The sequence below is a fragment of the Crassostrea angulata genome, chromosome 6 (assembly GCF_025612915.1).
Source record: "Crassostrea angulata isolate pt1a10 chromosome 6, ASM2561291v2, whole genome shotgun sequence".
Lineage (NCBI taxonomy): Eukaryota > Metazoa > Mollusca > Bivalvia > Ostreida > Ostreidae > Magallana > Magallana angulata.
The window spans coordinates 24,204,978-24,221,206 of NC_069116.1; the positions used below are offsets into that span (position 1 = coordinate 24,204,978).

Genomic DNA, 16,229 nt, shown 5'->3' on the forward strand with positions numbered 1-16,229 from the left:
GATTTAGATGGAAAAGCGCATGAAGCATCTCCTTGGAGACTTGTTATCCATTTCTTTTTCAATGGAACAAAATTAGACGTTAAAAGAGTTTCAACATTTATACATTAAAAAATACAAGACAAGTCAAATACATATATAACCTATAAAACATGCCTAATGTAGTCAAATTTAATTACATTTGGTCTTGAGAACCAAGTCTTAACAAAACAAATGTTTAACAATTGATCCACATATTGTAGTGTCCAATATACATAGATACAAAATAATCAAAAAGTGCACACCATAAATTTGGTTATTTAGGCTGTATGAAAATGTTGATTTCCTTGGAGGAAAATTTTTCAAAAAATAAATCTCCAAACATTATGTTAAGTACAAAATTCAGGTTTAAAATCATTTCATGACTGACTTCGACAAATCTTCCTACTTCTCATATAACCCGAGATACATTAGGTTAGCATCTCCATTTTTGTACACATATGTACATACAATAATTTGTGGGCAAAATGTACATGTCTTGTATACAACATTATGCAAATAGCTTTACAGAAACAAACTGAACAATCAAGATCTGATAGAATGGTAAACAAAGAAAGATAAGAGATTTAACAACACTTTAAAACAATATGAATGATTTCATTCATCAAATCTTAACATGATTATATTGTGAAAGCACTCAAATGCAAATACATGGTACATGTAAATGTATAGCGGTAAAAGTACGAGTCAAAAAATTTCTTTAAAATGTCTTATTCACATTATTCAAATAAAAATTCACCAAATTTTATAAGATATGCATTTACAAGATATATGTATATATAAAAGTATATGTACATAAATATCCAAGATATACATAGAGGTGTACACAATCAAATCTTAGTTCTGCTTTAAAAAAAAGACTGTAAGTACCGCTACAGGTAATTATCCAAAAACTGCAAATTGCTCTTAAAACATGAGTAAAGATCATTATCTGTAATTCGTAATTACCCATGTAATTTTGAAATTTTGTGATACATTTTTTTTATAAAAGAATAAAGGTAAAAAGACAAGTGAGGATTATGGTACCGGTATTTGTTTCTATAACTTCCTTTAAGGCCTAATAGCAAAATGACCTGAAAAATCATGAGAATAATTCACATTTATAAGAGTGGCTGCATAAAATTATTGAAGGCATCAATAAAGTCTTTCTTCTCTAGTTTAGACTGAAGAGGAATATGATGCAAAGATGTATCACAAAATTTACCCATGTATTTTACAGGTGTCTCAAAATGCACCAATACAAATTCTTCACAATTAAGGGAAAAAAAACACTATACACACTCATGAAATATCAGAGTATTGACATAAATCTCAGACCTTATGAATTACATTTCAGAGTCTGACATCTCTACCTTGTACACTTCAAAATATATGGCTCTGGTTAATGTTGGAGACAGACAGACAGACAGACAGACAAGAAAAATACATTTACCATCAACCTTGATGAAGATTCTGAGTCTTTACAAAAACACGTACATTATGAATACATGTACTCTTCTGTTGCACTTATTATACAATTCAGTGTATCACCTTTAGTCACACATTGAACCCTAAAACTATTGTTTAATCCTCTTCCTCCAGGTTCTCTATCTCTGAGGGGGAGGGGGAGGGGGATGCACCCTCATCAAATCCCCCTGTCATGTTAAAAGGAGACAGAGTGCTGTTGTTATCATTGTCATTACCAGAGAGAAATTCTGTTTCTGTGTCAGCAGAGGAAGATTTCTGAAACAGAAAAGTAACCAACATTTAGGTATATCTAGTCAGTCAAACAAAAGAGATTATCAATATTATGTACGTGATCTACTTCTGATATTTGAAATCTTAATTCAATCAATACATATATGCAGATACTGTAGATTCCTTATTTTAGGCGAGTACTTAATTCCGAGATTCAACCATTTTGCATCAAATCGCAAGAATATAAAGTTGTGGACGCCGAATATTTTATAATAGATTTAATAAGTTTATTCCCTGACCAGAAAATAAAAGCGAGATTTCAAAATCTGCATGATCTGTCTTTTTGAGATTTTACTGGTCACATTTAATTACGAATCTACAGTGATTTTTACCTCATCTTTATCTGGATCCTGGTCCTCAGTTTTAGGGCTAGAAAATGAGGAGAAAGGAATTTTCTGTGTTTTATCCTCAGCTCCATCTTCCTGCAATGTTAAGCATGCATTATAACTATTGCCAACTTAAAATTTGAAGGTTTTGTAGCCTAGTTTCTATATGTTCATTGTAATTATATATCAACTACTTGAATAAACTGAATAAGAAACAATGCAAAATGCGCTAAGAACTGATTTGTATTTTTACAGTACTCCATTTCGCTTTCTCTTGTGCAAATTAGACACTTGGCAGAGCAGATGAAGTTCTCTCTCTATCTGATTTTCTCATTCAATTCATGATTTGCAATATATTGTATATCAAAAATAACCATCGAAGAGGAGACTTTGATTACAGCAAAATGAAAAATTGTTTGATCTTAGAAGATGATTTGACTGTATTATATATCTGACTCATATTTTATTATTGTACCTGGCCCCCTGTCCTGATGTCACTAGGAGTATTGGACCTACTGCGACTTTTAGACTTAAAAGTGTCTGTCCGCTGGGCTGCCATCTGAATCTTGATCTTGTCAATCATCCACTGAGGGACAGGGAATCCTTTCAGGGTGTCCACATGTACACTAGGGTTGTCCCTGTGACAAAAAAACCCCAATAATTACAATTGTTAAACTTCATCTGACATTGTGAGTAAAGATGACAGGTACTGGTAACTAGCCTTTGAAGACTGTGTAATTCGTGTAGCACATCACAATGAAAGTTCTGTTCATTATTTCCTTTTTTTTTTTTTTTTTTTTTTTTTTTCGATTGGAGAAATTTAAATTGGGTAGCCAGATTGATTAGCAATATTCATTCATTTAATTCAATTAAGTTATATATAATGTAATCATATTACTGTAAACCAACTTTTATTCGAAACAAACTTTTGTGATTTACAGGAGATAAACCGATTTACGACGATTAATTTTTGCGGCAAAAGACACTCGCGATGATGATGTTCTTGCAAACCTTTTGTGAAAATTTCTTGCAGGCAAATAAAAGTTTGTTTACAGTACATTATTACATTTCAATGTAATTACATAGAGCAGTGCTCTTTTCACCTGTAGTCATCCTCCTTGCCTAGATCTTTGATGTCCTCCAGAATCAACATGTACGTCTTCCCCCCAGTGGCAGGCATGTGCTGATTTTCATATAGCCACACTTTGTCATCCTGGTCTCCAGAGTACTGATAAAAAGACAGAAAATTGACTGTGAATCTATTAATATATTTAAAAATGTCAGATCAGCATTAACACAATCAATTCACTCAGATCTGATGTTTATCTTTAGTCCTCACATAAATGCATTGGAATACCCGGTACACAAATTCACTTTGCACATTTATGGTCCTTTTTGTACATTTTATCTGACTGTAGTAAAATAGGAACTGAATAACTGTATTTAAAACAAGAGGCACATGGGCCACATCGCTCACCTGAGGAACAGTAGGTATGATAAAATCAGCTTAATGGACTCATAATACAAACAATCTGGACAATGTACAATAATACATGTAGATCCTGTATATATAAAATCCATTTTCCCCCCTGCATATTCTTATGTTTATATTCATTAGTCCCTTTTCTAACAGGTTGATTTTATAGTCATATCACATGTTGAGTATTGCAGTTCTCAAAAAGATCCTTAACAATTGTTTATATATGGGATATAAAGCTACATCAAACTCTGAACCTTCTTGTGAGGCCGAAGAATTGTCCTGGAGCCAAAGTCTTAACAATTATAAAGAATCATCTGGCTGATTAGTTTCTGAGAAGAAGATTTTTAAAGATTTACTCTATATATTCCTATGTAAAACTTTAACACCAACCCCCCCCCCCAATGTGGCCTCACCCCACCCCCAGGGATCATGATTTTCACAACTTTGAATCTACACTACCTGAGGATACTTCCACACAAGTTTCAGCTTTCCTGGCTGATTAGTTTCTGAGAAGAAGATTTTTTAATATTAAAGAGGGTGAGATTTCAAACGTGTACGGGTACGTGTACGTGAACTAGGGAAATCTCCTAAATTCTTCGCGTATTACATCATCAGTTTTTGTTACGACATGGTTTCTACACGTTCTCTAAACTTGTAGAGTGTGGTCTACACGTAAGTACAAACGTGTAGCTTTTTACAACAAATAAAATCTTATTGATGAGTGAATGTATTCTTGTGATACATTATATAGATTTTAAAACTTCATTTGCATGAAAATTGATAAGAAATTTACCATTTATTTGGAATTAACTAAATAAATTCATGTCACAAAACTGCGTCGATTTACGTACACATTTATATCCTACAAATTAAGAAATCTCAACTGATATATTACAAAAACGTGTACGTGTACGTTTAGTTTTAACACACGTACGCGTACCCGTACATGTTTAAAATCTCAACCTCTCTATTTACTCTATATATTCCTATGAAAAACTTCGACCCTCCATTGTGCCCCACCCTACCCCCAGCGATCATGATTTTCACAATTTTGAATCTACACTACCTGAGGATGCTTCCACACAAGTTTCAGCTTTCCTGGCTGATTAATTTCTGAGAAGAAGATTTTTAAAGATTTACTCTATATATAAATTCCTATGTAAAACTTCGCCCCCCCATTGTGGCCCCACCCTACCCCGGGGGTCATGAATTTCAACTTTGAATCTACACTACCTGAGAATGCTTCCATACAAGTTTCAGCTTTCCTGGCTGATTAGTTTCTGAGAAGAAGATTTTTAAAGATTTACTCTATATATTCCTATGAAAAACTTCGACCCCCCATTGTGCCCCACCCTACATCCAGGGGTCATGATTTTCACAACTTTGAATCTACACTACCTGAGGATGCTTCCACACAAGTTTCAGCTTCCCTGGCTTTTTAGTTTCTGAGAAGAATATCTTTAAAGATTTACTCTATATATTCCTATGTAAAACTTCGACCCCCCATTGTGGCCCCACCCTACATCCAGGGGTCATGAATTTCACAACTTTGAATCTACACTACCTGAGGATGCTTCCACACAAGTTTCAGCTTTCCTGGCAGTTTAGTTTCTGAGAAGAAGATTTTTAAAGATTTACTCTATATATTCCTATGTAAAACTTCGACCCCCCATTGTGGCCCCACCCTACATCCAGGGGTCATGAATTTCATAACTTTGAATCTACATTACCTGAGGATGCATCCACACAAGTGTCAGCTTTCCTGGCATGTTAGTTTCTGAAAGATTTACTCTATATATTCCTATGTAAAACTTCGATCCCCCATTGTGGCCCCACCCTACCCCCGGGGGTCATGATTTTCACAACTTTGAATCTACATTACCTGAGGATGCATCCACACAAGGTTCAGCTTTCCTGGCTGATTAGTTTCTGAGAAGAAGATTTTTTAATATTTACTCTATATATTCCTATGTAAAACTTCGATCCCCCATTGTGGCCCTACTGTACATCCAGGGGTCATGATTTTCACAACTTTGAATCTACTCTACCTGAGAATGCTTCCACACAAGTTTCAACTTTCCTGGCTTTCTGGTTCTTGAGAAGAAGATTTTTGAAAAGTTCTCGAAATTTTTCATTAATTTCTAATTATCTCCCCTTGAAAACAGGTGTGGCCTTAATTTTTACAACTTTGAATCCCCTTTGCCTAAGGATGATTTGAGCCAAGTTTGGTTGAAATTGGCCCAGTAGTTCTTGAGAAGATGTTGAAAATGTGAAAAGTTTACGGACGGACAGACGGACGACAGACAAAATGTGATCAGAATAGCTCACTTGAGCTTTCAGCTCAGGTGAGCTAAAAAACAACATCTTACCTTAAAAATATCTGGATGCTTGATGTAAATTCTGCCTCTGGTAGCTCCCAAGCCAAGTGCCCTATTAAAGATTTTAATTTTATACTGTCTAATATCTAATCCCTTTTCATTTACAATTGAAGAAAAAAATTACATCATGTAAATCGGTGCATAAAGGTTAATTGAAATATTTATAAAAATTCTTACTTATTTGCTTTTGCTCCCATCACAAAGAAAGTTTCTGTCGTAAGTCTATCACAGTCCCACTAAAAGAGGTCAAATTTCAAGTGTGTGGTTAGTCTATTCTCACATACATGTACCAGGTAATTTATATGACAAGAATTTACTAATTAATACAAGATAGTGTTTGCTGCCATTTCTGGTATTTACAGGTAAAAGGGCATACAAATACTGATAAATTTTATTTGCAAGGTTCTTGTGTCTTTGGTTGAAAAGAATTTAATACACTTAATATGCAGCATCATATAGAGTACGTGTAAAAGAGCAACAATAAAAAAATGACAATACTATGCTAATCTTGTTTATGGCAAGTAGAAAATACTTGACTTCAACAAAGTAAAATCTAAAGTGTTGCAAAAAATACAGTTATTTGTAACTGAACAAACTTTAACTAGGACTTCAAACGTTTTTGGTATGATAAACTTAATCAAATAACAGTTTTGTAGTTTTTTTGCTATGACAAGGTGTAGTAATTGGCGTCTCACCTTGGGTCCCTCTCGTTTTACAGGATCATTGGCTTTCACTGTCTTAGATGGAGTGCTCCTTCTGTAAATACATGTAGTAGTTACATCTCCACTGCAATAATCTAATAATTATTGAATTCCTAATAAAATGAACACGCAAAAACAATTTGTTTTAACTTGGAATAAAATAGCTAAGTTACCAAAAGTCAAATTCATAATGCAGAGAGTTTAACAATACCAATACATAAATATATAAATATGCACAGTAGTTAGATATTTATAACCCTATTTGAATTATGCGAATTATATTTGAAAGACTTTGAATTCATTAAAGTATAGATAACATACCCAGACACATATAAAGGAGGACGGCCTTTCTTCTGTAGAATATAAAAAAATACACATGAGAAATGACGCATAACTTCAATCTCTGTTTTTTACAATAAAAATGCACTGAACTGATGCATAAATATTGAGTGGCTCAAAATTTGAGTAGATTTCTTTTAAATTTTATTTTATTTGATCTCCTAGTCTCATAGTGATAATATTGATGGACGTTTTTATACCTTATAAATGTACATTAGGCCTACTTCAAAACCAAGTATCACTTGCCTTTCGTGGGACAGGGAGAGAACTCTTCTCAGAATCTGAATCTGAGCCTCGTCTTTTTCGTGAAATCAGCTAGAACAATGAAAGCAACATTCAATAATAATGATAAAAGGGGAGACAATGGTTAACTAAGATGTGAATTACTTCCCCTTGATACAGTAAGAGTGACTTACCCTTCTGCTTCCTGTGCTACCACTCTCAGATACATTGTCAGAAATTTCTGGTCGTGTCGGGGTAAAACTCTGATCAGTGCAGTACATTTTCTTAGCCTGCACAGGTTAAAAGAAAGTAGCATGGCAATTAATGTTTCATACATCTCATCAATAGACAACAGAATGATTGAAATGTTTTTAATTCATGTGAAACGGAAAATTAATTTTAAATACTGGTTTATTTTGGATACCTCTTCCAATATCTGTCGACAAACAGCCTGTACATGTTCCTCATTCACCGAATTTTCCCCATTATTCAACTTGATATTTCTTACTCCTGGTTTGAAAAATTTCTTTAAAAAAGAAAAAAATAATTGAAACAGATTTATCGAAAGAGTGATTAATTGATCTCCATTTCAATCAAGAGTTTATGCTGGATAGTCATTATTAAAAAATTTGAGCTATTAGAAAATTGTATTCCTTCAGATTGTACAGCAAAAGAAGCTTCAGAATTTCTCTTGCAGATGCTTGATAGTACCTTTACAACACATAGTTTTGTTTGTTTTTTGTTGTTGTTTTTTTAACATTTTTCTTAATGTATAAACAATATAAGTACTTCACTCTTATATATGTAAATGCATTATAGGAACATGAAAATATATTTTTTGATTTAAGACAAGAAATGCCTGAAGCAGTAAATGCCTTAGTGTTACTGGACGTTATAAAACAGTCCGAATTACCTCCATGTAATCCTGTATAATGACATCAATTTCTTTGTTGATGAATCTCTGGATGTTCTGCCTTAAGATGTCCAAAGATTTGGCAGTACTTGTAATGAGTCCAGCCCTGTGACAAAAAAAATCCCCCAAAACCATTTATTAAGATATGTAAAGAGGAATAACACAATTTCATCCGGTTGTGATACCATTTAAGCTTTTAAAAGAGGATGTATACAACAGCTCTTTAGAAGTTTTTTTTTTCTACATTAGGTGACTGAGCTTACTTGGCCCTGTGCACTGCCACACTGTGAGCCCTGTATGTTGATCTGTTGATGGAGCTGGTCGGAAGGTTAGCAATGTTATGGAGTCTCTTACTGAATGGGGCAGGCTGAAAGGAAAGCAGATGCATTCAAATGAGAAAAAGTTATGATAAATACACCATAGAAGTTCATAAGTGTATATACATTGTATATATCGTGTATTGTTGTTGTTGGTATGTTCCTTGATAATATTCCAGAGACGATAGAACAACAGAGAAAAGCTTATTCTTTCTCTGAACTCAACAGATGAAGACTGGGCACATATAATCATAAATTAAACAATGTACCGTAGCCTTATTAAGCATAACTTTTGAATTTATAACAGAGAGACAATACAACAGTTAACCCATTAGAAATTTGTTTTCAAGAGCATAAAACCTATAGATTGAAGATCATCACATTCAATAAAGATGCAAAACAGACAAAAGACAAAATAAACCAGGATCATCACCTTGCTTCATTAGTCATTAAATATTTAACAGAAAATTCAGCAAAAATTAAATACCATTCACTACCTCAGAAAAATAAGCATTTAAAGTTACACGTTACCATTTCCATCATTTCTGTATCTTGGACCTGCTTTTCAGACCTGAGAAGATTAACAGGGGTCAGCCTGGGCATTTCATCAGGACTCAAACTCTTCTTATCCCTCCTAACTTCAGGCAAACTTTTCCTCTCCGGCTCCAGTACGGGAAATGGGTCCTTGTACTGACTGAAAGCATGGGGCTCCAGTTTGGAAATCTGCATTGGTATTTGTGGGGGAAATGTGAAGGGGTTTGCCTGTTACAAAAAAAACAAACAATGAAGATACTTTTTAAACTCATCTACCCTTTATTTTGTTTTTAATTATTTCTCTTTTTGAGGGGTAGTGGCTCTTCAGCATTAGAAAATTTAACAAGAGGCCCAGGGGCCACATCGCTCACCTGAGCAACAATTGCCTTAATTCTGATCAAATTAGCATTACAGTATCAAAATATCTTGACAACTAAGTACAGTAGATCTTGCTAAAAAAAATAGAAAATCTGCCAATTTTTATCCACCTCTTTTTTGGGGGTAAATACCAAGCCCCTTTTGTTGTTGTACCTGTAAGAAGATTTTTCTCTATTCCTATTTACCCCCCCCCCCCCCCCCCCCTCCATTTCGTGGCCCCCCTTTTCTCTAGGGAATCATGGTTTCATCAAACTTAAATCTGCATAACCTGTGCTTTCACACTAAGTACTGAGTTTTGGACCGAAAACTTTCCCAGAATATTTTTAAAGATTTTTCTCTATATATTCCTATGTAAAAATTCAAACCGCCATCACGACCCAGCCCTATCACTAGGGACTGTGATTTTGCAAACTTGAATTTACACTATCCGAGGATGCCTCTACACAAGTTTAGGCTTTTCTGGCCAAATAGTCTTTAAAAAGAAGATATTAAAGATTTTCTCTATATATTCCTATGTTAAAATTCATCCCCCATTGTGGCCTCACCATACCCCATGACTACTATTTAAACAAACTTGAATCTTTACGATCTTGGGATGCTTCCACTTAAATTTGGGCTTTCCTGGCCTTATAGTTTTGAGAAGAAGATTTTTAAAGATTTTCTCTATATATAAAAATTTATCCCCCATTGTGGCCCCGCCCTACTCCCAGGGACCATGATTTGAACAAACTTGAATCTACATTATCTGAGGATGGTTACAATTTGAGCTTTCTTGGCCATAAAGTTTTGAAAAGAATTTTTTTTAAAGATTTTCTCTATATATTCCTGTATGAAAATTTATCCCCTAATTGTGGCCCCACCCTACCCCTGGGGACCATGATTTGAACATACTTGAATCTACACTATCTGAGGATGCTTCCACTCAAATTTAAGCTTTTCTGGCCTTATAGTTTTTGAGAAGAAGATTTTTTAAAAAAAATTCGATATATTCAGGGGCTGACAAATACATTTTTTAGGCACTTGCCCTCGGGCAAGTAGCTAGGCAAAATTTACTTGCCCTACCTCAATATCTACTAGCCCTACCAACTTCTTTATTGTGATTAAAAATAAACAATAAACATACTGTATGATGTTTTTGCCCTTTATTTTAAATTTTCCCACTTTTAATACTCTTTATGAAATATATATGGTGTTGATTTAATATCTCTTCCTCTTGGTTTTCTCGAGAATGTGAAAAAATCAACACTTTTCATATTGATAGTTAACTGGATTTGTTGTAAAGGTAAAAACAAACATTTTATTAACAGTTTTGGGTGTTTTGTTATTTTCTTTCACCTTAGGTGAATGTCCAAAATAATTGGTGACAAGTGCACACGCGTTCACAACCGTAGTTTCAATAAGGCCACAGAGGTGTTAAAAATAAAGGTGAAATGAATCTTTAGTGAGTTGTTTAATTTAATCTAATTACTAGTATATCTAATCATTTTAGGCCTGATATTTTAATTTTCATAAAGATTTCGGCTATGATTACGATTAGCGAGTGATAACAAGCACATATCTATTTTTAGCATCATTTATGGCGGCGTACATGGAGACGGTGAACACACCTCAAAGAAGTTACACATAGAATAAACAGCTCAAATTTACGTTTAAAAATTGCCATTTTATAAGTATTTATCTATCGGCAGATTATAATCAAAACAGTTTTTGCAGTTGAAGGCTCTAACAAAGATTGGATTAGTTTTTAACCATTACGATAAACAAACACAAGAACAATACGTAGTACTAAGGAAACAGTAGTGAGAGTTTTATTGAATGATGATGACCCGTACTGCACTTGAAAAAAAACCCCATGTGAAAATCCTATCGTGGTGTATAATTTAAGCAAAAAAAGTGCGTATCATATTCGGCAAGATACGGTACTTTCATTTTCAGTACATATGCGAAAGTTTAAAAAGTCACTTGCCCACGGGCAAGTCCCTACCAAATTTTTACTCGCCCGATCGGAAAAATCACTTGCCCCGGGCGTCAGGCAATCGGATTTGTCAGCCCCTGATATTCCTATGTAAAACATGACCCCCCTCTTGTGGCCCCACCCTACCCCCGGGGACCATAATTTGAACAAACTTGAATCTACACTACCTGAGGATGCTTCCATTTTAATTTGAGCTTTTCTGGCCTGATAGTTTTTTAGAAGAAGATTTTTAAAGATTTTGTCTATATATTTCTATGTAAAACTTGATCCCCTAATTGTGGCCCCACCCTACCCCTGGGGACCATAATTTGAACAAACTTGAATCTACACTATCTGAGGATGCTTTCACTCAAATTTAAGCTTTTCTGACCTTATAGATTTTGAGAAGAAGATTTTTTTTTAAAAATTCGATATATTCCTATGTAAAACTTGATCCCCTAATTGTGGCCCCACCCTACCCCTGGGGACCATGATTTGAACAAACTTGAATCTACACTACCTGAGGATGCTTCCACTTTGATTTGAGCTTCTCTGGCCTAATAATTTTTTAGAAGAAGATTTTTGAAAAATACCAACAAATTTTCAATAATTCTCAATTATCTCCCCTTTAAAGAGGGCGTGGCCCTTCATTTGAACAAACTTGAATCCCCTTCACCTAGTGGTGCTTTGTGCCAAATTTGGTTGAAATCTGCCCAGTGGTTCTTGAGAAGAAGATGAAAATGTGAAAAGTTTACAACGCCAACGCCGACGACAACGACAACGACAACGACGACAGACAACGGACAAATTGTGATCAGAAAAGCTCACTTGAGCCTTTGGCTCAGGTGAGCTAAAAAGATCGATATGCTCTGTTTCAATGATGATAAATACTAGTAACTCACTTGCACCTTAGGTGAGCTAAATTTGAAGATCAGAGAAAATCATATCAAGCAAACCTGTTTTGGTTGAAATGATACTGGAGCAAGAGCAGGTGCTTGTTCTTTCAGTTTGTTCTCCGGAGAAATATGTGGTTCATAGCCCTGTGACAGCTGAGACTGAAGAACTGGGTTTTGTCTCTGTGTGCCCGAGATCTGTGGTGCCTGTTTGGAGGGAACTTGTTGACTTACAGAAACAGTGTTTCCAGGGACCTCCTGCAATCGAACCAAATTCACAAATGGCTGGCGAATTGGAACTGATGTCTTTCCAATGTTGACAGTAGAGGGCGGGGCTTGGGGCCTGGGGTTTGCCAAGGCTGCCATCGATTCCTTGTGTCTGTGCTGGGGTTTAGGTGAGGGGGTCCGTCTAGGAGCGTTAGAGACCCCAGTGGTGACCACAGGGCTGATTGAGTCCCTCCCTGGCTGTGAGCCATGTACTCCTGCACTCTGTCCTGGGGAATGACTTGGGCTAGGATGCCTCTGATAGGGAGATGTCTGTCGAGGATTGGGAGAAAACTGTCTTTGTGGAGGTGAGGGCTGGCTTTGCGTTGGGTAATTAGGGTATCTGTTGTGGGGGGAAGGCTGTCTCTGGGTGGGGTTAGGGGAAGGGTGTCGCTGTTGGTGGGGGGATATGCGACCCATGTCCACGTGACCTTGGTGACTGGGACTGGGCGTTCTTCTAGAGTATGAATGTATCGCTGCCATATCTCTTGGGAGTGGGTTCCCGACTTGTTCCTATAAATCAGTGACATACCGGTATTCTTATGTGACTAAACAACTTTTAACATTTTGTGATACATATATATCAATTAATCTATCAAAATTTTAAAGCATCTGTTAAATAAATCTTACTTTCTGAGCTGACTTTTGGAACAAGCCACTGGTCTTCACATGAGGTGGCATAGTTCCTGTCATAAGGGCATGCTTCAGCAGGTCCCCTTGTGCCTGTGCATAACTCATCATATCTTTTGCCTGTAACCCAGATAAAAATTTTAATCCATCTTCAATATAAGAGCAACACAATAGTACATGTACTTAGAGCTATAAAAAAATTATAAACTGACAAAAAAGGGAAAATGAACAATTATTACAAAATTAGTTGTGGGGGAAGGATGTGCTGAAAAAGTACCAAAAAGGGAATGTTAGGTGCTTGGTGGAAACAGGAAAAATAGAACATCAGTGGTTAATCATGGATTTTTGTGGTCTGACTTACAGGGAGACATTCATCGTCTGTGCCGGGAGCCCTATGTACAGCCCCTGTATAGAGGGTCCCTGCCTGGCTCTGTGTCACCCTCACTGTGGCCAGCGTCTCCTTGATCTCTGATACAGACAAGTTGACCGGCTGTGTCCTGTCTGAGGGGGGTCCTGGGGATCGCCTCTGTTGGGCGGGGGGAGGCCCAGGGGACACCCGGCCCATCTGGATGTGAGCAGGTGATGGGGTCCTTCTTATTGTAGAAACCTATGAATTAATTTGGTTCATATCTTTTTTTATTAGTATCATTTAAATCATTGAAAAAATTGTAGAATGGTGCATACCTTTAAATAAGCACATAAATGTCATAAAACAAAGACATAGTTATGTGAAAATATGGTGAATATATCTTTTTTATTTACACACCGGTATTAAGTATGGTATGTTAAGAACAGTATGAAACAAATGTTAGGTTAGAGACCTATCATCCACTGCATGATTTTTAGGTGAACCTCTAACTCAGTGGCAAATTCTTCATATAACTTTCTACCTGTAAACAAAGTTACAGTACCTGCTGGGGAGTAGGTGAATATCTGTCTCCGGAGTGAGCGGCTGGTATATCTTTGCTGACAGCACTCTGTCGCCCATGCTGTTCTACTAGCTCCTGTACTGATGAAGCTGTGGATGACACAGCTCCTTGTTTGTACTGCGTGAACACATTTTCATGACTCTCTGGATATTGTGAAATTTTTTGAAAAAGTTGTTGTCTCAGTATCCCAGTGCCCTCCTGATTTGGGGGTCTCTGAAGAACAATTTTCTCCCCTCCTTGCCGGACCACTGAACCTCGTATTATCTGCTGCTGGGGCGCTGGTTTCGGAATTGGGGCACTCAATCGGGGCTGAGACTGCACCCCTTGAATGATCCACCTGGGCTGCTGTTGTTGAGCAGGTCTTTGAACCACACCCCCTTGTCCCTGGGGCCTGGATGGAGATACACTCCTGTGATAGGAACTGTGGTCATCTCCCCCACCCAACGAGTGCACAGGCACCACTTTTCTATGTTGTATCGTGGATAAAGGGACAGTAACAACATTGCCACCTGATGTTGCATGATGGGTGGATGCCACACTCTGCGCTATTTTTGACCGCATCTCAGGATTGTTGAACTTCCTCTCTGCCATTGTTGGAATTCGAGGTTGTTCCTGTGGTGTACCTCTAGGAGCACTGCTACTTGCCTCTTTTCTAGCCTTTGGTTCTGGTGATACTTTCTGTTGTTCTTTCTTAGCTGTACATGTAAATTTACAGACTTAGCATTAATTTTAATTATCATACCAATTTTACTTCATTTTTATTACCGTAATGAACCTTAATTAGATCTGAAGTAGCTCTTATTGAGCATTAAGCTACATAAAAATACAAAAGTAGTTTAAAAGATCAGCTTTCTTAAATTTATTCTTATCAATAATTATTTAATTACGAAGTTTCCTTTCAGAGCAGATTTAAAAAACCAAACAAAACATCTTAACATCACATCAATTGATAAATTCAGTTATAATGCAAGAAACTGATCATGCATTTCAAGATCACTCCAAAACTAAACAAACATTTATTTAGCTTTTTGTGCAAGAACTGAACTACCTAAATACTGTTTGCAACTTTCCATTTGTCTCTATTTTATCCCCTATAAAACCAACATGCATATAGATAGGTGCCTGTATGTGTATGTGCCAATCTTTGTGTCCAATAAATGGCAATTATTCAAAAATTTAAAGATTCACGGCAGATTCATAAACGCAATTAAGCAGTGTATATTTAGAGGGAAAGAATATGGACAGTTCGTGGTACAAATGTACTTACTTTCACCTCTCTTTTTCTTATCCCTTTTTGGGGGAGTTTTTCCTTTGCCAGGTTCTTCACCAGAATGCATTTTATCTCTGCATTGATTAACTTATAAATTAAAGAAGAATAATATGAAAAAAAAAACACTTTTCAAGTTTAATAAATAACAAGAGGTTTATCAAAAGAAATGATATTCAGAGCATAATGTGATAAAGCACAATCCCTCTAAAATGTGGACTGATAAACTATATTTAAAGATTAACAAAAGACAATGCGTAAGTGTGATTTTTTCTTGATACATGTTTTTTCTTTTTTTTTTAATGTCTTTGAATGATTAATAGATAAAAAACAAACAAACAGAGCTTTTTTTACTTTATTGCAAACTCTCTTATTACCGTAAATATGCACATTACTGGTTCAATGGCTACCCTCCCCAAAATCTATAATATTTCTATTGTGTAGATTTTAAACTCTTTATTACTAAAAATAATAGACATATACTTTCCCACTATCATAAAACATGGCCAATATGCATAATCTTCTCCCATTTGTATGTGGTTCCATGAGATGAGAATATCTCGTGATTCATGAACCAGTGATGAACATAAGATATTTAACATCACATAGATATATATATTCTTAGATTTCATTACCCATCCCCGATTTCACACCTGAAACTAATGGTCAAGGTGTAGAGTTCCCTACCTATGAATTGACCTGTACATATGATGTTACATTTTTCCTGGCTTAGAATAAGATAGTAAAATTTGACAATCACAGTGGGGTAACATGTGGCAATGTAAGATGTACATCCACACAGGTGAGACCTCTACAGTATAATATAGTTTGAACTGTTAAGAGGTAGGATAGTGGCAATAAAAGAAAAATATAACAGGTGATGCCTTTTACGAGTCATGTTAAGCAGCTTAAAGCATTTATTTAACCCCTT

General features: G+C 35.9%; 1 protein-coding gene across 1 annotated transcript in view; it reads right to left on the reverse strand.

The window, feature by feature from the left end:
- Positions 1-83: 83 nt before the first annotated feature.
- Positions 84-16,229, reverse strand: part of LOC128190374 (uncharacterized) — a 32,595-nt gene continuing 16,449 nt past the window's right edge. The window contains exons 20-39 of the mRNA XM_052862402.1: positions 15,998-16,109; positions 15,299-15,388; positions 14,014-14,726; positions 13,464-13,709; positions 13,103-13,222; positions 12,272-12,985; positions 8,981-9,211; positions 8,396-8,499; positions 8,133-8,238; positions 7,644-7,745; positions 7,414-7,509; positions 7,244-7,312; positions 6,980-7,011; positions 6,653-6,713; positions 6,135-6,193; positions 5,949-6,009; positions 3,203-3,327; positions 2,575-2,737; positions 2,106-2,195; positions 84-1,758 (exon numbers count right to left, since the gene is read on the reverse strand). Of these exons, the coding sequence (XP_052718362.1) occupies positions 1,600-1,758; positions 2,106-2,195; positions 2,575-2,737; positions 3,203-3,327; positions 5,949-6,009; positions 6,135-6,193; positions 6,653-6,713; positions 6,980-7,011; positions 7,244-7,312; positions 7,414-7,509; positions 7,644-7,745; positions 8,133-8,238; positions 8,396-8,499; positions 8,981-9,211; positions 12,272-12,985; positions 13,103-13,222; positions 13,464-13,709; positions 14,014-14,726; positions 15,299-15,388; positions 15,998-16,109 (3,453 nt within the window). The 3' untranslated portion in view covers positions 84-1,599. The remainder of the gene's footprint in view (positions 1,759-2,105; positions 2,196-2,574; positions 2,738-3,202; positions 3,328-5,948; positions 6,010-6,134; positions 6,194-6,652; positions 6,714-6,979; positions 7,012-7,243; positions 7,313-7,413; positions 7,510-7,643; positions 7,746-8,132; positions 8,239-8,395; positions 8,500-8,980; positions 9,212-12,271; positions 12,986-13,102; positions 13,223-13,463; positions 13,710-14,013; positions 14,727-15,298; positions 15,389-15,997; positions 16,110-16,229) is intronic.